The sequence below is a fragment of the Liolophura sinensis genome, chromosome 8, assembly GCF_032854445.1.
Source record: "Liolophura sinensis isolate JHLJ2023 chromosome 8, CUHK_Ljap_v2, whole genome shotgun sequence".
In the NCBI taxonomy this organism is placed as follows: domain Eukaryota; kingdom Metazoa; phylum Mollusca; class Polyplacophora; order Chitonida; family Chitonidae; genus Liolophura; species Liolophura sinensis.
Window position 1 is genome coordinate 21,347,198 of NC_088302.1, and position 22,409 is coordinate 21,369,606.

General features: G+C 38.0%; 1 protein-coding gene across 1 annotated transcript in view; it reads left to right on the forward strand.

The window, feature by feature from the left end:
* The window catches only part of LOC135472475 (protein YIPF5-like), a 56,959-nt gene that overhangs the window by 30,211 nt on the left and 4,339 nt on the right, over nt 1–22,409 (forward strand). Inside the window, exons 4-5 of the mRNA XM_064751994.1 lie at nt 13,340–13,450; nt 14,184–14,365. Of these exons, the coding sequence (XP_064608064.1) occupies nt 13,340–13,450; nt 14,184–14,365 (293 nt within the window). The remainder of the gene's footprint in view (nt 1–13,339; nt 13,451–14,183; nt 14,366–22,409) is intronic.

Genomic DNA, 22,409 nt, shown 5'->3' on the forward strand with positions numbered 1-22,409 from the left:
TATCCCCTTCATGCTGAACGCCAAGCGAGGAAGTTACAGCTTCCTCTTTTAAGGTCCTAGGTGTGACTTGACTCACCTACCACTCCCGAAGCGGACGCTCTTCCAACTGTACTATCGGGGCCAGCGTCATTTATTCTTGACATGTTATCTCATACATGTATTGGCTGTGTAAATCAGGTGTACAATTGTATATGACACTTTACATGTATCACATTTATGATATGTTATTGTAATAAATTTATAGTGTACATCCTGGCAACGAGTATAAATCCTGAGCCGTCATGTCCTGTGGGTATATACGCAGACGCAAACGCACTGCCAACTCTCTTATTAACCACACATATTTTAGCAGCCAGAAAAGCTTCAACTTTGATGTGTGCCAGACACATTAGCTGTGCATCACGTATGCTAAACAGATTCACTGTTGATCTATGTACACTGATGCTGCAAGTGGGGGTAAAGTAAAATCATCTGACTGGAGTTTGATCCATGCATATTCGAGAGCTCAGTTTGAATGAGAAGCTGAATATTGCCAGTACACCAGTAGGCAATATCCTGATTTTGATTAACCCTGTCGTGAGTCAAATCTAGGGATATTAGCTGCTCACACCTTTGCATGAATACATCTGCCAGTATTATGTACATATTGATTACCTGTACAGTATCTTTATATAAATAAACTAAGGTACACATGACAGTGCAGAAAACGTGAACGAAACTACATGTATACGTTGTACATGTGCAGTCGTGAATTTACTTCACCAAGAATGTTAAAACACGCACTACAGTATCATAGCATGCAGTTGGAAAATGGTGACTAATATCTACCTGAATGCAAATTCGAAAAAAAAAAATGAAAAATCTGAATTGAGATTGTTTCCTTACTGTGTATGTATTTTTCATGTTAGGTTTGTGTTTTTTTGGGGCGTAATGTTTTACACCTGTGTAAACAATAGCAGTGTTGTGACATGAACAAGAGATTGTTTAAATTCTGTCACATTCCTCATGCTGTGGCATATCCTCTGAGGTCACATTTACAGTTACATTTACAGTTACATGTACATGTCAATCCCTGCATCATCAAGTATATGTACATATAGACCCTTTTTTGGCACGATATCGCTGAAATATTGAGAATATGGAGTTATAGCTCAAACATTGAAGCTTTCCTTCACGTATATAAGACATGCTGATTGAAGGCTTCAGCTTGTTTCAGCACGTTCATGGAGCTTACATATTAATATACCTTACATATATCCAGATTCGTCATTGGCTATTATTATACCTCTTAGGGTTATTCTCCGTTTCCATTGGTAGAGAGACATTCAAACAGTGAAGCTTTCCTTCATGTACACCTTATGACATGCTGACTGAAGGCTTCAGCTTGTTTCAACATGTTCATGGAGCTTACATATTAATATACCACAAATATATCCAGATTCATCATTGGCTATTATTATACCTCTTAGGGTTATTCTCCGTTTCCATTGGTAGAGAGACATTCAAACATTGAAGCTTTCCTTCACCTACACCTTATGACATGCTGACTGAAGGCTTCAGCTTGTTTCAACACGTTCATGGAGCTTTCATATTAATATACCACACATATATCCAGATTCATCATTGGCTATTATTATACTTCTTAGGGTTATTCTCTATTTCCATTGGTAGAGAGACATTCAAACATTGAAGCTTTCCTTCACGTACACCATATGACATGCTGACTGAAGGCTTCAGCTTGTTTCAACACGTTCATGGAGCTTATATATTAATATACCTTACATAGGGTTATTCTCCGTTTCCATTCGTAGAGAGACATTCACATGATATTCCACAAAACATGATGCACAATGATTATGCCCCCCCCCCCCAACAGAATGCAACATCACACTCACAAAGTAATGTCTGACATTCATGAGGCAATATCCAACAATCTCATGCTAATATCCAACGATCACGTGTGTTTATTCCAAGGCAGTAATCTCCCCTTGTTATCTCTCGGACATCTGCTTATTCGTAAAGAAACAATGGGTTTACGGTTATACATGTAGCTCCGTTATCGATGTATAAATTTAGCGATTTAAGTACAACTTGGAAAGGTACAATGTTTTTTTGGTATAATAAAACATATGGTGCATGCAGTGGGATGGGATATGAAGAATTGTCAGCTCTTGACAAGTGATATTCAGGCTTTGCCCTCGTTGAATATCACTTTTCTCAAGCTGACAATTACTCATATCTCTTCTCACAGCATGCACAATCTGTATAATGTACACATACATGTAAGATACTTAATATATACCAACTACATGTTGGTAACTTGTGTATTAGTACTGGCCTAGATAGTACAGTTGGTAGAGTATGTGCTTCTGGAGCGGGTAGATCCAGGGTCAGTCCTGGGTCGGGTCACACCCAAGACCTTAAAAGAGAAAGCTGTAACTTCCTCTCTAGGCGTTCAGCATGAAGGGTAAGTGCAGTGACTGGTTGACCCATATCAGTATAATGGCTTTTATCAGTATAATTGCTCGGGCGGGTCAGCTTACTTGCCTTCAGTAAGTCATCTCAGTGAAGCAGCACGAGATAAAAGAGCGGTGGAAACAGTCCTGCAACAAGGAGGCACATTACATGCATTACAAGGACTCCTTTGTTATCAGATGACTGAAAACTTGTTAAGTACGACGTTAAACCCCAAGCACTCATTCGCTCACTCTGTACCGCAGTGTATCATATCATCAAACAGATTTTATAACACAAAATTGGATCCTATTTAAAGGCAAAGAAAACACTAAAATGAACTAAAATGAGATGAATGACCATTCAACACTGTCCAGTAGCTAGGTCAGTTTATTAATTTTTTTTTTTCAGAATGTTTTAGAGTGCAATGCTTTCAAACATCAGATTCTACAGTGGTCTGGTACTCTGTCTCCCAGAGGGCCCTTAAGACCTCATTGCATGTCCTGGACAAGAGGTTGTTTTGTGATTGGGACACTGAGCTAAGTATTTGTATCCACCACAAGCCTATTGCTATTAAAACTGTTATTTTACCTAGCCAGTATTGACACCCACTCCACAGTATGTGTTCATCTATCCACTCGTCTATGGGTCTATATTCACGGAAACACGCAAAAAGCATTAGTCTGGCGATCACGAGAGGATGCCATATAGGCTGTGATTTGCGTCATAAATTCTCCGAGTAAAATCCTTCATCGATCAGCGGTATATATACGTGCCGCAGTGGCAGACTGCCTGATCGCAATGATGCGTACAGTATACATACGAGTAGGACTCCATTTATCAATGTTCCCTGACACCACGGATAAAAAACTTTATTACATTCCACGAACCATTACTCAAAGATAATGGCTTTTTAGTTTGACACTCTTTTTCTCCAGCCTCCTAAGGGAAGTTGGTGTTGGGAAGGAAAAGGAGGTTCAATGGTTTCTTCAGAATTGATCATAAGCTTCAGTATTATTTTGACATCGTTTGTCGCAGATTGGACGCAAGATCTGCCAAGTGCCTATCTGGAATGTCTATGTCTGTGTGCTCTGCCAAACAACCACTTTCACGCCTGCGCCATTAGATGAACATTTTTTTCTCTTTATATCTCTGCATTTCCAGATCTTGAATTGCGCGGTATGGTGGTATAATATCCCCATCTTGATTTAATGGGAATGCTAAAAACTATGTTTTTATGTGTCTTCTCTTCCATTAAACCTAATATTACCAATTTTTTCTTGTCTTTTTTTTTTAAACTAGAATGGATAATGTGAAACTGTTTGAATGTTCCAGTGCTAGTGTGTATCATGCAAGATACTTGTATTCAAACTTACCCTATTCCTTCAACCTTTTCGCAGGGTTGGAAGGCAACTTTGAAGACAATTTATTCACCATAATCTTTTGATTATGGCTATAAGTTATGATTCATGGGTTTGCCAACTTCAGGATTTCACATAAAATATAGCTTAAATGCCTGAAAAATCCTTAAAACACAAAATGGTTGAAAAAATAGGGTAGCTGTTTTATTGAGCACATGTATTAAGGTAAAGTCTTTGGACTCAGTCTTGCTGCCTGTGTTATACTCCTACACACACACAACTTTATAATTATTTATAACTAAATATGCAAATTCCACTGTTTTATTATGGAGATCCTAACAGTACAAATTTCAGCTTTTAAGGAATGTTTCAATTAGATAAGATTTTGTTGTTGAGTATCAGGTCATTTCAAAAGTTTTGTGTGTAGTTTTAAGACAGTATGTATATGACAGAATTATCTTGGTATGCAGACAAACCATGTTGGCAGTTAAATTGTTGACCAAAAAAGCGCCTGTAATTGTCATCTCAGCTTTAATAGGATTCTGTTGGAAACAGCCTTTCTTTGACTGAAAACTGGCAAAGTTGTCCAGAAAATCAATTTTATATTTTCATATTGTACTTCTCTGTATATTAGAACAAGTAATGCCTCAGTGTGCTGAAAGCTGTTGCTTAGAATTTCCAAAGTGCTATAGAATTATCATTTAAAAGAAAATACCTATTAACTTGCATGTATGTCACTGACACCAGAAAATTTGCTGTTGTTATTTGAAAATTTTAGACATGGTGATTGATGGTAGAATTCCCCTGTGTCAGTTAAGTTCTTTCTAATGCAAGTCAGTATTTACAGCAAAGCAATTAGCAGTACACATTCAAAGGGCTCAAATTAGACAATTTTGGACATCCTGGTATTTTTTTTTAGTTGTATAAATTTTGCATTCCAAAAGAAGAATGTCACACTTATTTCAAAGAAGTCTTGCTAAAATGCATTGCAAAAAAGTACCTTGTATTGCTTGCAATTAAGTCCAAGTACAATTAATGTAATACAACTTTGAAAAAAAGAAACAATTTAAGCAGAAAAATCAGGAGCTATTTTCCTTGTTCCATCTTATAAAATCAGCAGATCATTGAGGTAGCCATTTTACTACTGCTAAATTTTTGGCTTGCTTTTCACCATTAGCAGGCTCTCATGTTGACCTTGATTCACAGAGCACTGGAGAGGCGAGTCTTCTCTATCTGTGAATGCCACACAAAGCACAGACCCACTATGTGCAGTACTTTTGTTTGTTTCAGTTCATGCATGCAGCCTTTTATAAAGGGCAGTAAAGTTCAAGGTAGATTGAGCATTGCCTCTTAGAAACATGTAGCCTGCACATGTGGGAATATTGGGGCTTGAAATTCTGTCTTTGAGAAATTGATTAATGGAGTAATTAGTTATTATTGGTGATGGGTGACAGTGGCTGCGGTATGGAGGGTGGAGGAAGCAGGTCCGTAACCATCGCTTTGTGCCGGTGCCTCTCTTAGAGATCACAACCGTATCCTCATTCATAAACCAGAGTTGCCATGGTTACACATCTGCTCCTGATAAGGTTTCAAACTCTTGATGAAGTCTTTTTTTTTTTCACCCCCCCAAACCGCTAATGAAGGAGCACATTTAACGGAGGAGCACCAAAGAAAAAAACGCAGAGTAAATGGCTGTCATATAGTGAACTGACAAGCGGAATCTCTCTTTAACAAGTTAGGCGTGTTACGCCACCGAAGTCAACCAAGCGAGAGAAACCAAAAGCGAAATTGCAGCTGCAAGCTTAAAATTTCAAACAAAAAGCTGTGTTGTCAAGTTGTGAACACAAGTCTGAATCATGCCTCATGCATTTTTGCTGTTGGAGTCTTTGGGAACAAGTAGTTTGCTGTGTTGCATGTTGGCTGGAATTCTTCGCAGTCTTTCATTATTCCCAGCCTTCTGTATTGAGCCAGTGATTGATTGCTGCTGTCGTTGTTGATTAAATTCATAGTAATATTTTTGAAACACGTTGAAAGCAGTTGCTTAAAAATCTCTTCCTTTGGTTGAGGTGTGGGGTGGAAAGGCAAGAGGTTATGGTGGGTGGGCAAAGGATCTCTTCTGCAGCAATAGTGGGTGGAGGGGTGGGGGAGCAGATTACATGGAATATAGGACACATGTCTCCAAGGAGATGACACACCCATGTAACGCTGCACAAGCCAATCCATACCTCTCACCATTATGCAAAACGGCCTTGACAGCCCCGACAGCCCCGTAAGGTTCCCTATGCTTCTATAATGCCACATAGCTGGACACCTTTTGTGACAGCTCTCTACTGCCTCAGACAGGATCAATTGTCACATGTATCCTGAAACCTTGAGTCTAGTTGCCAGACTAATCTAATAAAGTTTCATAGCCAAAATGACATTATGGGTATATACCTGATGCTTTCAATGGAAGTTTCTTACTGATGTGGAAAAGAATTGACAGGGAACTAGAATGTGTCTGAAAGCCAATAAATACCAGTACATATATCTTGTAACAAAGAATTTGTGTCGCCAGAAGAATTAGCCGAATGTTACCTTGTTCGGATCTCAGATTTGTTCATTAATGAATTCTGTTTCCAGATTATCTTGATGTTACAGCATTTATTTTATCCACCTTCCAGATTGTAATGTTTTGGGATCTTTTCACACATTAAAATGTGGTAATTATGCAATATGTCATTGATATAGTGTTGCGTGTACTTTACATGTTTATTGATTGGGTTTTTTTATTTGCCAGATCACACTGCAAAAACAACATACAATGGTTACTTTTAGGATGTGGGGGGAAAAAATCCCCTAGGGACTGCCGGCATCCCATAATTATAGTTAATAAACCAGGTGCTAATATTAGACTGGTAGTTTACAACATCCACATATATACATGTAATTCTTATTTCTAGGACAGATATTTACAGTATTTCTAACATTTCTCTTGTATTTTTTGTGTTCAGAAGATGCATGTATGCGTTGTTCAATAGATGGACTACTAAACCAATGAGAAATGAAAAACTATATTTTCATGTTACAGTTACACTTGTGATGGGTGAAAAGAGTGGATGGAATGTCCTAAAAATTAGAAGAATTAGGGGATAACCTGTATGTTGTTTGAAGTCTAAATTACATGGAATATTTACTGACAGTGGACTGACGACTTTCAGCATAAATAGGCCTATGCTTACGTTATGGTCATACTTTGCTTTGACATATTAGCAGTGCGACAGTCTCATTGTTCTGTTCACTAGCATGGCTTCCCTATACCATTGTTTAAGATACAAAAGGACATCCCTGTATGATGTAGAGAGGTATAGTCTACTAACCTTCTTATCCAGTACGTTGTAATTTCCTATAATTAAGCAGCTACAATACGTAAAGTACAACATCACCAGACATCTACTTTATATCTTAATTGATGGGTTTCTCCTGGGGCTCTGCCTGTTTCCACCTCCCCCCCCCACCCCCCACTCCCCCCCACTCCTCCCCCGTAATGCTGCTTGCAGTCATAAAAGTGACATATTCAAGCTTGCTGCATAAAATTCAAATCAAATAAATAAATAAATATATCTTCGTTAAACTTGATTTTTCTTAAAAAAACATTGCTTGAGAATAAATTTCTGTGGATACATCAGCATTGAGAACTGTATGTATTTGTAGTGTTATGAAAAACCCCACTAACATGTCAGGAATTAATGTCTGTATCATACAATCATGTATGTGTATGTCAGATCAGTCTTATAGCTTACGATTCATTTCACATTTTTGTTGAAAATGAACAGGTTCAGGATGGAATTGTATAAACTTCACATCTGATATCTTGCAAATAAAGCTTTTTGTACATGTATGTGCATTTGCACATCAGATTGCAATAATTGCAAATTGGATGCTGTAACTGTTGTCAACGGCAACCATATCTCTTGAAAAATGAACTGATCAGTTTAATACCAACATTTCAGGTGTCAGCCATTTAATCCAACACTTTAATATTTCATATATAATCTTAATCCCAGGGTGGGCACAATCAAGTAGGTTTATTATTTTGTGCTTTCTGTCAGCATTTATGTTTTTTCTTGTACGACTGAGAAATCTGTTAATATCATACAAGAAGAGAAGATAGTCAGAGCCTTACCTTAAAAGAAAAACAGATGCCCCTGAGAATGGGAGTATATTTAAATCCTGATGAAACTATAAAAGTGACCAGCCCAGGCTTATTCCATGAGATCTGCAAAGGTCTGCCTGTGTGTGTGGGAGATGCCAGGCCAGACTGCCATACTGTGCCCACCCACACTCAGCAAGATCTGACAGACAGTTCCAGGGACAGTTATCAGTGGTACTCTGTTATTTTCCTGTCTGTCATTGTTCTACACTAGGGGAGAGGGCATTTGGTTCACTGTATGGTCTGACAGAGCTACCTGTCATGTACTTATAACTCCTTTAATCACCACTTACCTGTGTCTGGTTAATCGTTCTGTCTGTGCTAACAGCACAGGCTCTGTCGCCTCCCAGCTTTGATCTCAGCAGGTGTAAAATCCACGGGAAATCTTGATCGACTCAGGATGTGAAGTGAACTCCACGTTCCTCTATCACCACAACAACATGGTTATGCGGCAGTACTGTATGCCAGGCTTTGATTAGGTAACCTGGCTTACCATGTACTGTGTGATATGCACATGCAGTTTTTCTCATACAGGGAGGGGCAGATACCCCGACAGTACCTTAAGGGTATGTTAGGGGGGAGCTGAGAGCCTGACAATGTACAGTTATAAGCAGTACCACATCACTAATCATTCACAGCCGGCTACAGCAAGAGCCTTGTCACTCTGACTGCTAGCAACACTGCACAAGATGCTGGAGACAAACCTGATGGGGCTTACGAGTGGGGGTTTCATCTGAATCAATATCATGACCTCAGCATGCAGATTCCACTCCGTGCTTGTCAGTTTGAAGGTGCAGGGTCAGGTTTTACAGCCTCTGCTTCATGGACACATACACCTCTTGTACATATCCCTTCTTAATATCCAACCTGGAAGTCAAGAGAAGAAACTATTTGTGGCAGATATCTTCTTGGTAATGTTTCTGTTACTAAGAAGGTAGCTCTCCCATATAAAAAAAAATAGGTGCAGTGTTATTTAAAGTGAGAACCATTCCACTACTGTTGAAGAGGTCTGTGCTGCGCTGCAGTGAAGAGAGCATAAAGTCCTTGTAATGTTGTACAACAGCAGCTGCGGCCTTTGAGGTTAGCTGCGGGATCTCTGAGTCTCTTGTATCCCCCTCCCTCCCCCCCATTACTGTCTGATACACTATTGATACACCCACCCATCCATCCAAATTGTTACTTTAAGGGGATGATAAGTACACATAATAGAACCTGTTTGATAATTAAATAGCCTGAAGAATTATATTGATCAACACAATTTCTCTTGAAACTGTTTGTGTATAGAATTTAGTTAAAATTAAAATCAATCTCCATGTCAACCTTTCAGTGTACATATATCTAGTATACTGTATGTTATCATTGACCTACTTGTAGGCAAAGAAATGCTTAAGTAGTTGTAGGGAGAGTTGTATTGTGTTGGCAGTGTATAGTGTTGTATTTAAGTACTTCATATGTACTGTATTATGTTGGAAATGCTATCGGTGGCTATTGATGCATTTGGAATATAATGTTGCATTGTGTTGATAATGGTAGTCTACATTTATCACTTCAGTAAATAAGGCTCATAGTTAGCCCCTTCGCTCAGATTATTGGCTCTTTGTAGCCTGAGTTTAATAATTAACACCCCCCTCCTATCCCATTTTTCTTCCACCAGCCACTACTCACTACTACAGAAGAACTATTACCAACGCCAGTGCCATAATCAAAATCGATGGTATTAAATCATATTAGATACACAGTACGAAATTGATTCACGAGGCCTTTATTCTTATGCAGGGGCTAGATTATGCAAATATACAGAAGAAGGATAATTTTGATTTGGCAATATGCGCATGTATGAAAAGCAAAGAGCTCTGGTATCATTGATTGTCATACCGTGTTGATGGGGGTTTAACCATTGGCAGAGAGGATTTGGGGCCTGCAGATCGGGAGGGCTGACTGCTTGACTCCGGCACTCTATCTTATTGATTTGCTGGACCAGTAAAAAACCAGGACGACTGGTATAATAGCTTTCTGCACATTAATGAGTGGCGCTGCCAGAATGAATGAAATTCAGCTTAGTTCAGAATGAAACATTTGTTATGCTTTGATTCAGAATATTCAGTGAATCTGATGGGGAATTAGGGGGAGGGGGGAATTCAAAATGGCTTTTATTGAGAAGCTTTTTACACCAAACATACTTTTGTGTGTGTGTTTAATTTCAAACGTCCTTGTGGTACCTATTTGACAAATTCTGTTAAAGTTCTTGACTTCTATTGACAAGATGCCGTTATAGATTTGCAGTGGCAGTAGAAGTTTTTTTATTTATTTACATGTATTTATTTGATTGGTGCTTTATGCCGTACTCAAGAATGTTTCATTTATACTACGGTGACCAGCATTATGATGGGAGGAAACTGAGCAGAGCCGCGTGCAAACTCATGATCATCCGCAGGGTGCTGGCAGACCTTCCCACATACGGCCAAAGGCTTAAACTCACAGCAACTGGATTAGTGGGATCTCCTCAGCCATGGAAGCCCCTGAGTTTTTGATGTGAACAGTCATTTGTGCGTGCATGTTAATAAGTATACTTCCACATGTCACGGTTTAAAATGCAAAATCAGAACAGAGCCTTCACCTTCTGCTTTTAGGTCACATTATTTGAAAATGTTACTGTATGTGCAGTTTCTGCTTGTTCATGTCTTTGTATTATAGAGAGCCTCTGGGAAGAGCAAATTTTACAATTTGACACCATTACACATGCACCCTCTCGTTAAATATAGGATTCGTTTAAACATTTTATGATTGTGAATAGTGTGTAAAGAGGTATAGATATAAAGCTGTAATGGTTTATGGACCAGTCTCACACGTCTGAGAACCAAGATCAAGACATGATGGTGCAATCAACACATGATGGTGCGATCAACACATTATGGTGCGATCAACACATGATAGTGCGATCAACACATGATGGTTCAATCATCACATGATGGTTCATTCAACACATGCTTTGCTACCTAAACCCTCAACTTTTTCAAATGGAAAAGAATAACTTTCAGTGAAATTTATGCGCATTTTCATCTTTAGATTTTGGAGATAAAACTACATTGGATGGATTGGTCAGTTTTAGGGTTTCATAAAAAATATAATTTTATCAGTCTCCACACAATAATGACTTGAGAATACGCTTGAATAAACACTTCGCAAACATGCGAAAAGGTTGAAGAATTGCAGTAGTCATTTCTGGGAGCTGTGGCTTTGATCTACTGTATTAAACTCTTTAGTCAGAATCACAACATATGTGATGAATAAATCATACTAATTATTAAATTGAAATTGATATAATAGGTTAGCCCTCTTTAATAATTTATGAATATGTATTAGCAGTATATTCAGTTACCTTTTTTAATGTGTGTTCGAAAATCAAGAGTTTTGATTTAATTTGTTTTCCAAGTTTTTCCATACATGACATGGTATATTAAAAGAGACTTGTTGAAAAGTGCTGGCTGACCCTGCAATCATCAGTCCCTTGATCACTGAGGTTGCATGTTCAAATCTAGCCCTCATTGTTTCGGCTTCATCTATGTTAAAAGTTTGTCAGGTACATGGCTAAGGTGCGTAGTCTACTCCATGTACTCCAGTTCCCTCCTCCCTTCAACCTTACTGGGGTCATAAGCCCCAAAAAAGTCTTAAGCACAACACTAAACACCAATGAGATAAATAAACAGAGACATAATCACATAGATTTATTGTTTTCATCGCACCTCTTTTGACAGTTATGTTCTCTAGCTGTTGCAGTGGATAGATCTTATCATGGAACAACCTCTCATCAAAGAATATTTTTTGAACTGCAGTTTGTTCTTTTTGCTGGATAGTACATCTGAGGAAGTTTACCCTCAGTACCAAAGTGTTGTAACTTCTGTTGCGGTAGTAAGATGTTAGGATAGCGATGATCTACTTTATATCATGTTCAAAAAATGAAGCAAATGTCTGCAATATTAATGTATTTTTTGTGAGATTGGAAAGATACTGTGGAACAGAACATTTCTGCCTTTCTTTCCTTTTTGCCTGGTTTGACTCAGTGCCAGGACACTTGAGTACCTGCAGGCGGTAAATCGTTGATGTTTTGCCACAAATGTTTCATGAGGCCCCCTATCGCTGTGAAATCATTGTGGCTAGAAATGTCTTGGATCATAATTGTCTCACGTCAGATACAACAGATTCGGTGCCACAGCACAAATATGTCTAGTGTCAGTCTTCAACCTTTTCTACTATGCGTTATGCTATTATAAAATGATCCTAAAACTGATTTGTTTTTGTCATTAAAGATGCAAACTTCATACAACCATCCAAATTATTTCTCTGCAGCCCATAGTTCTCTCGGAATATTTCAAATATTGACGGCAGATGCAGTAGGAAAAGTTGAAGAATTCATGTACATATACACTTTCACCTGTATTCTTATCTGTGCGAGATAAAAGAATCTTATTTGATACAGTGTGCCATAATGTTTTCAAACATTCGGTCTAGTTTTCTGTGAATATGCTAGCCCTTTATGTGAAATGTTTTATGGGAAGAAAGAACTCTCTCTGTTGATGAAACCAATGGAGCATGACTTTGTGGATATACTAGTACATGTGTTATGTGATTGCAATATTGTACATGTCTGGATACAGAATGAGCTAGCTGGCAGCACCATGGTTTGTTAATTAAAGTTGATCACAGTTGATTAGCTTTACCTGATTAACTGTGTACGTACTTAGACTTATGTGCACTAGGGCAGGTAACATGGTTGACCTTGTCTGCATAAATACTTGATGTGATATGATGTATTTATGAGTACTATGTATAGGATCATATCTGGGTTGGTAAAGAAATGCAAAAGGTGTGATTGTCTCAAAATTCCTTAGTTTTTTCTTTAATGAAAACTGTTAGTGCACTCTTTAAAGGCTATATATTACTATTGACAATCAGGTCACACATGAATGAATTTCAGGCCAACTGAAACATGGATTTTGCTTTCTTTACTGGCTTCCACTGACCAGTTGCACTTAGGCATTTGTAATTTCACTTTCAGTAACTTACAGTTATAAATGTTTATACATGTACAACACCAGTGTTTATAGGACATCTTACCATTTTAAAGGGATATAGAATCGAAGCCGATTGGCTGACAGTGTAGATAGGATTTCTTGGGTTAAATCCTGCTGTCTTGGTCATGCTTGAATAAAGGCAAAATTCCAATATTCAGCTTAATATTGCTTTTCTGAGTCTGTATCCCTTTAAAAATATGATCATTATTAATTTTGCGGTGTGTACACATGTATAATCAACACTTTATTTTGTTTTATAGACAATGACAGTGTTAAACCCCCTCAAAAGTGCGGACCATACCATAATGCAAGACACAGATCTGGCCGGCCCTTTGGTTTTCTGTCTGGCATTCGGAGGTTCACTTCTCTTAGTGAGTATTGGATGAATATTGTCATGTTTATAAATTACAGATGCCGATGAGACAGTGTGATTGCATTCCGCTTCTGATGCAAGGTTTGTCAGATACAAGACAAAGGACACTGGCTTCCATTGGGTTCACTCCTCTTTCCTCTTCTCGTAGACTTGACTTATTTGTCGTATACTCTATTTTAGTGACATTTTTCGTGTAAGGTGAAGAAAAAACTGTGTTATGTAATAAAGATATAAAATGAAAGAAAAAATAATATTAATGATTTATTTATTTATTAATTTATTTGATTCATGTTTTATGCTATATTCAAGAATATTTCACTTATACGATGACTAGCTGTCAACGTTGTGATGAGAAAAACTGAAAACCAGAGAGACCTTGGGGAAAACCCACAACCATCTACAGGTTGTTGACAGACCTTCACACATACAAGCAGAGAGTAATCCAGCATGCATCAGCTTAATATAAATGAGTTTCAGAACTGGTTTGTTGAAATGTCAGAAGCTGTGTGGCCATGCATGCAGGCTTATGTAGCATATCAATCTTCAGAACTGCTGTCGATTTAAGAATTTCAGAAATTCATAGATTTCAAATTCATTTTTTTGGCATGGTTTTTGTTTTTCACTTGTCGTTCTGTACCATTTGATTTGTTGCCTATGTTGTTGTAAATGCATCGACTGCTTTTCATCCGAGGTACTTTCGCTTAATTTGGTTGTTTTCGGCTCTGTTTCAGTCTGGTAAACTACATTTCGGTTACATCTATGGGATAGGCGTGGTCGGTTGTCTGGCTATGTACTGTCTACTGAACCTGATGAGCGTGACAGGCGTGTCAGCCAGCTGTATCGTCAGCGTACTCGGATACTGTCTCCTGCCCATGATAGCTCTATCCTTCTCCTCCATCCTCATATCATTACAGTAAGTACATTCACCCCTTCGGTACTGATTTACATTTTCAGTATAGAGTGTAGTCAGGCTCATTTACTGATTTACGGTGAGTACACCTAACCTTCTGTACTGATTTAAAGGAATTACACTTACCATCCTTTAAAGATTTACATTAGGTACACCTATTGGCCTTTACCGATTTACAGTAATTACACTTGTCCTCCTTTACTGATTTACAGTAATTACACCTGTCCTCCTTTACTGATTTACAGTAATTACACCTGTCCTCCTTTACTGATTTATAGTAATTACACCTGTCCTCCTTTACTGATTTACAGTAGTAAAGCCACTCTTCTTTACAGATTACCAGTAATTGCACCTATCCTCATTTATTGATTTCACTCATCAATACATCCTCCTGAACTGATTGTCAGTCAGTATCAGTGTCAAGAGGAAAACAGAATAACATTTAAAACTTTTTTCTTTTTCAAATTAAATCCTTGTGTAGAGAATATACTAGTGAAATAATTGCCTTAAGGACATTTCGTAAACAGCCAACCAATGAAAAAAATCAGTGTGCACAGTACTTCATTTCCTTGTCACCTGAGAGCCAGATAAGGGAGAACCAAACACATGTCTCATGGAGTTGTCGCCTTCTGGTCGATTGGTAAAGTGTCTCTTCTATGACAGGTCAAATGGTTTACATCCGATTTTAATTATCCCTGACTAGGGTAATTGCTCATTCCTCACTTTTTAACGGTATGCTCCTCCAGATATGTTTTTCATTTGAAATATTTGTAATGAAATATGTAGTTTTTCTTGTGAGACACAGTCAGAGCACACAACTTGGCATATGTCATAGCTAAGAAAAAGACTTGACAGGAAATTTTTAGTGCATACATATATATATTGCAAAAGTTCTTAGAATGCCTGTTTTTTTGTTTTTAAATGTCACTTTCTGACTTCTTCACGATAAGCTGCTTTATCTTTTTGTTGCCTTTGTTGGTTATGAAACAGCTACAAGTAACACTTTGTCATTGGGGGCTACATTGATTAAGCCACATATGAGTAAAAAATATGACACCATTTTTGAAATTTTTTTATTTTTTTTTTTTTATTTTGAGGGTCATAAGTACCTAGTCATTTTATAAAAAATACGAGCAGGTTTTGGCTATGGCAGGATGTCACCTAATGATTCATTAGGTTTTCCATACTTCAGGATCATATCCATGTGTGATCAAGCAACGTATGTTAGTAAGACTAAAGTCATGAATTGCAGGTGCTTAGAAAGCCAAATTCAGCAGAAAAAAAGAACTCAAATTGTGATTGGTATATTGTTCTACAGAATAGAATCAGTGTGCAAATTTTGAACATCTTAGAGCAATTAGAACATTTTAACTGCCGCTAATGAGTTCCCTACCACTATCAGAGAGGGGCTGCATAGCTTCACTCTTCGTCTCTCAGTCTTTCTCACTTTTTCACAAGTTGCCAGTTCAGTTTAAAAGTCGAGGTATATACCAAGTCAGACTGGTTCATGATATTTGAATTGACACTTACCTGTATCTTCAGCATCACAAGTTACAGATAAAAGCCGGGTTCTGGGCCATTTGAAAAAAAACAGAATGATGTACGGAGTTTAGGCTGTTATGTCTGTTTTCAGAACAAAAAATATAGCCATTTGTGTTCTCTTAAAAAAGCTTTGACATATATATTATGTAATAGCTGATGGTTCAAACCAGTAGGGAGTACAGGAATTCTTACAACAAAATTTTATTTAAAAAAATTTTGTGCAGGCTCACTTTTTTGATTATTTTGAAAAACCAGCCTGATCTGCGAATACATTTTTATTATGGAGGCCAGATGCAACTAGTAATTTTATCCCAAATTTGAACAGCTTTTGACGGTGACAGGCTGTCACTTGATCATGGTCCAATAGATGCCAGTGGCTCAGTTTCATAGGATAGATTCATATCTGGGTGTCATCTGGTATAGGCTGTTATGGCTGATATGATATATGTATTGACAGGGCTGGAAGCTGTTGGTTTCAGCAGGGGGCCTGCTTTTTTGTTTGGATTTGGTCCCCCAATTTGACAGCAGGGAGCTGGATGTAAGATAGAGCAGCAGTCAGTCATTAGGTCTGAGAGTGCGACCCATGCTTAAAGGCTGATAGCCTGGGGTACATGTATGTTCTAACTTTCTGCTCCTTGGTGTGCTGTCCGTATACTCTGTGATAACGAAACCTACATTTTCATGTGCAGATATTTGGAGATCATTGTGGGTAATATTGTAGTTGTGTTATTCATCCAAGCTGTAGCTGCATTCTAATAATGAAACCTATGCTGAAGCTTCAACAAACTCTACCACTGACATGTTTTGTTCATGTTTTGGCATATTAGAAAAGTTTTGAGCACTACATTTTTAGTATTGAAAATCTTATGAATTATTATTTTCAAATTGAATCCGAATTAAAATTGGTCAAATTGTGTGAGGATTTAGGGGCCATGGCGATACATTTGACCATGTTTAAGGTATATTGTGCATTCAAGACAACTAATCTTATCCTTCTGACCCTTGAATAATTTGGCCTGAATGCTAAAAATGATATGGTTTTCCTATGTGTGGATTCATTTAGGAACTTTTTCTGTTTACTTTTGGTCAAGAAATTTCAAAGTTATACAGCAACAAATTGGTCACATGTACTACATTTTAATCCAAATGCTATTTATTTACTTATTTATTTATTTCATTGGTGTTGTCTACTTTTTTCTGATCCTACTACAGCAGTCAGGACTGTTTTTACCACAAACTGTAGTACCAGGACTAATGAAACTTTGGGGCTTTTCTTCATTGGCTATACCTCAAGATTTACCGGCAAATCTGCAGATCGTGATGCATTTCCTTTGGGTCTGCCCGGTTGCCTTTCAGCATAATGCTGACTTACTACATAAGTGAAAGATTCTTGAGTACAGTGTCAAACACCTATCAAATAAATAAACAGACCTGTATCTGTGCCAGTAGGAGTTGGATTCTAGCCTTTGATCTTGCTGGTCATGCATTGGTCAGTGGTCATTTTGCACTTGTGAGACCAGTTTGTTATCTCTGGTTATCATGTGTACATGTACAGGTGTCTGAGTATATGCCATTACTAGTAGCCGTAGAGCCTCTGTACATATACCTATAGTTTACATGGAACAGCTGAGTTCATGGGCTAATTGATCTGCTGAAAACTGCACTTAGCCTGGAGATATTATGATTGCACCCAGACGGTAGAGACCGATTTGAGGGGTGGGGGCGGGGAAGGAGGCGAGGTGAGGACCATTTCACCTCTTTCTGCATCCCTCATTATGCAGCTGGCTCTCATTGCTTGTACCGCAGCAAGGCTCACCCAACCTCCTGCCCATGGAATCAATTCTTTTAACTTTAATATGGAAAGCAGAATCATCTTTCTTGCTGGGCCAACTTTCATAAAGCTTCACAAATCAGTTTTTCGCAACTTTTCTCTTAAATCACAACGCCTTATGGCATTTTAATCCCAGGCAATGCCATTTATGGAAAGGAAAATGTCACGACGGAATGAATTGATGGAATTTGGTGAATGAACAAGCCTTGGATGACTGACATGGTGAATCTGCACTTATTGTGCAGGTTGACAAATTGTGATTTTACACCCAACAGCAGGAACTATATCTGTTCTTGTTATCTCACGCTTCTGCATGAGCACAGTGAAGCATATTTATTTGAGCCTGTTCGTCTGCCTGTCTGTTCATCTGTCCATCCTCTCCGTCTATTCTGTCTATGTCAGTCAATCTCATCAATCTGCCTGTCCTATCATAAATTTGTGTCAATCCTCTTTGTATGTGTCTATGTTATCTTTGTGTCTATCCCATCTGTCTGTTATAGACTTTCTATCCTGTCCTGGTACACCATCGTGTCTTATTCTATCAGCTTTTTCTGTGTTTCATGTTTTATATAATCAGTGTGGAAGATAAATTCTGTGAATTTACTTGTTATATAGCCTGAGCTTCACTGGACAAAGCTTGTAACCAGCTGGTGATGTTGGCAATTCTGACAATGGAGATTTTATTTACTTTATAGTGAGATGACCAGCCACAAATAATCTAGCCAATCCAATGTGGACAAGTTGTGTAAATGGATTTATTTATTTATGGGATTGGTGTTTTATGCCGTACTCAAGAATATTTCACCAATTGGACGCCGGCCAGAATTATGGTGAGAGGAAACCAGACAGAGCCCGGAGAAAACCCACAGCGATTCGCAGGTTGTTGGCAGAGCCTCCCATGTACAGGAAACTAGCCAGAACTTGGCCAAGAAGGCACTGTGTAACATGGTTGATAATTTGCTATATAGTTGTTTATTAATGGTTATTTACCTTATTATTATAAAAATCTGATCAGAACGATAAGGCTGAAATATTGCCAGTGTTTCATTCAATTGTACGTCATGCACATCAAAACATGTGAGTTTGTTGGATGAGTTTGCTGCATAACAGCTAAGAGGAGTTCTGTTTGGTATGTGAAAAGACCAGTAACATGGTATTCTTCTCCAAATGATGGGGGCCTCTGTGGCTCATTTAGTTAGTGCGCAAGCGCAGCGTCATGACTGAAGAGCCTCTTGCCAATGTGGTCGTAAGTGGGAAGGATCTGCAGCAACCTGCATAAGGTTGTGAGTTTCTTCCGGGCTCCGCCTGGTTTCTTCCCACCATAATACTGGCCACTGTGGTATAAGTGAAATATTCTTGAGTAAGGTGTAAAACACCAATCAAATAAATAAATAAATCAGGTTGGCTATATTGTTTGCGGCTGGTCATCTCACTGTAAAGTAAATAAAATCTCCATTCTCAGAACTGCCAACATCATCAGCTGGTTACAAACTTTGTCCAGTGAAGCTCGGGCTATATAACAAGTAAATTCACAGAATTTCTCTTCCACACTGATTATATAAAACATGCAAGGCAACCAAATAAATCAAATAAATAAATAAATCCAAATCTCCTCATGACGGATCTTAAATAGTGCCATTGTGGTGTAAACCTCATTCATTCTAATTCAAGTAACAGATTATGATTAAGTGCTCTGCCTGTGGCCATGCAGTAGAATCCTATACGGAGAACCTGCACAGTCGGGCTGATTGTATCCCATAATGTGAAATACTGTATTTTAAATAAATTTGAGCAGTTTTCAAATGACACGTTTTGCTTGATTCTGATTTATTCATTCATCTTATAGGGCCATTTTCTTAAGAATTTTTTTTTTTGTGAAAATTAATTAATTTCTTTTCAGAAAAACGTCTTTAAGGGAAAAATGAATTTGTGCAAACCAAAGTTTACATGTACTGTAATTCTTCAAAATTTTTGCATGTTTGAAAGTTGTTTATTCAAGTATATTCTGAAGGCATTATTCTGTGTAGATTGATAAAATAATACTCTTTGTGAAGCCCTGAAAATGGCCTATCCAACCAATGTAGTTTTGTCTCTAATCAAATTATAAGTGTGCATAAATTGCTATGAAAGTTGCTCTTTTATATGCAAAATGGTTGAAGAATTGGGATAGTACAGCACCAGTAATAGTACTGGGTTACTATTTGTGTTTTAAAATGAGGTGATTATGATGTTTTATTTCCTTGTCCCTGAGATGACCTGACCTGACCTGACCGTGGCCAGAAGAACATGGAATGTACATTGGGTTAAGTTTGGAGTGGGCAGTTCTAGCTTGTAGCAATGATAATGATTTATCTGACGAGAAAGTTCTGTTTGTACAGTATAGTCTTCCAAGCCCGCAAATAAACCTTTCACCTTAGGTGATAGTGTAACAGTTCTGTCTTTTGTAGATAAATACTGTTACAATATTGGGCCTAAAATTTCGAACATTGCCATGGGGTTTTTTTTTGCATGATTTTTAGAGTTCTATTCATCTTAGGAAGATACTGTAGTTTGTTTGGAAGGGTGTATGATGTTGTTCTGATGTACTGGACAGATATGAGTTTTAGCACCCAGAGATATATTTTATTTGCTTGTGAAAATATGTTTTTATAAGCGAATTTATATCGCAAGTGTATTAGTTAGCATATTCATGGTATAGATAGATGTATGAAAAAGGGTATCTTGACCCCTGGAAACAGCATAGCATGGAGAGACTATTATTCAACCTGATGTGAAACCCCCAAAACGACTTGAACCTCAGAACTGACATTTTCTAAACAGCTTTAATTTATTTTTACAATTGAACTTAATAATTTCAAGTTGAATGGCCCATAAAATGTTTGTTTTTACACCCAGAACAATGTAATTTTGTGTACTGCACCAGACAGATTAATAAATAATGCAGGACAGGCTGTTTCCTAGATTTTGTGATCGGATAAAGCACGGCATCAGGCAACATTTGTGTAGCGATTACTACTACATACATCATCATTGCGGCCTTGTCAGTCTGGAGATAGTGTGTGGTCTGCCGTAGTTCACTGCTGGTAAATTTTGTGACTACACGGGTAAACAGTCAGAGAGAGATAAAACCTGATAAAATCCTTAATCATAACTTACATGCACAAAAAATGTGTATATTCTCGTGATGTCTTGTGGGGAAAGAAGAAGAAAAAAAACACCACGTCCTGAGTAAACCTAAGGTTATTGGCCATGGCCAACCTGCCAGCCACGGGTGCCATTTAGCAGTCGTTACATGATATACAGTTACAGGGATGGGGCCTGATAGTCCTGGAGGGTTAGGGGAGGAGATGTAACTGTGAATGATAGGCTCCCCACCCCCGCTCTCCGGATGTGCTTCCTCGCTTCAGTTACAGACTAGATAGCACCCCTACAGGGACAGGTAAATTGTTTAACTTTTCTCGTATGTGATAGCATCCTGTGGATATATCCTAATATTTGCATCGTTTTTACCTACAAACATTTACATTTCAGTAGTTTTTGAGGTTAAAAACTGTTAAGGTCAAGCATATTTGGCAACTGTTAGTGTTAAAATTTAGATGTTACAGAAATTGTATGTTTCACCTTTAACTGTATCTTTACATATTTCATGTTTTATACCATACAGAGGCTTCAAGAATTGTTTTTCATTTGTTCTGTCATATGAATGGTTCTTTTAGAAACCTAGAGAAAATTGTCAAGAATAATAATATATACGCAACTTTTTAGAAAGCATTTCACTTTCAGACACTGTATTACAACTCTTTCAGTTCAAGTAATTTATGATTCAATGTGCCTTACTTTTGGCATTATTCTCCAGACTTTTGTGAATTATCACATACTGTAAACCTTCAACCTTTTCAACCACTAAAGCACTTACTTCAGTCAAATTTATGCATACAATTATTTTGAAAATGACACCAAAAAATGATTTGCTGGTGTCACTAATGATGCAAGCTTCATAAAACTGTGAAGATTTTTTCTCTACACCCCATAGTTCTCTCAGAATGTTACAAAATATTGGTCGCAGGGGCGATCGAAAAGGTTGAAGAACTAGGGTATATGGCGTCATAGTATTTTAGCATACATCAAAGCATTAATTCTTAATGATACTCAGTACTGATTGGGATTCTGCTTCCAAGCAGATGACCCTCTGGCCATTGAATGTGCTCTGTAGTAATATATATTTATGTTAGGTATATTTTTGGAAATATTACTTCAGCAGTAGTGGATATGCCTGTGGGCCAGCAGACTTTTGGCTGGTGAGGGGGCACCCTGTAGAATCAAACAAACCCCACCCCCTTCTTGTCCCCCCCTCTCCCATCATCCAACTGTCAGACTGTGGAGATGGACAATATTGATAGTACCTATACCCAGTCATTTGAGTACCTTGGCCTTATATTCATATCTCTGACCCTGCTCTGACCAAGGCTGTAGACATTTACCCTTCCCAACCAGAGATACAGAGCAAAACGGTAAAGTTCATACCAGGTGTCAAATATTATGTGAGAAATTCACACCTCTTCCACCCATCAAGAAATAGAAAATGAGGAGCGTATTTTGGGAAGGGGATCACTGTTTCTAGATCTCCTCAACCTAGAAGGTAATATGACCATATACCTTGGGGGAACGCAAATC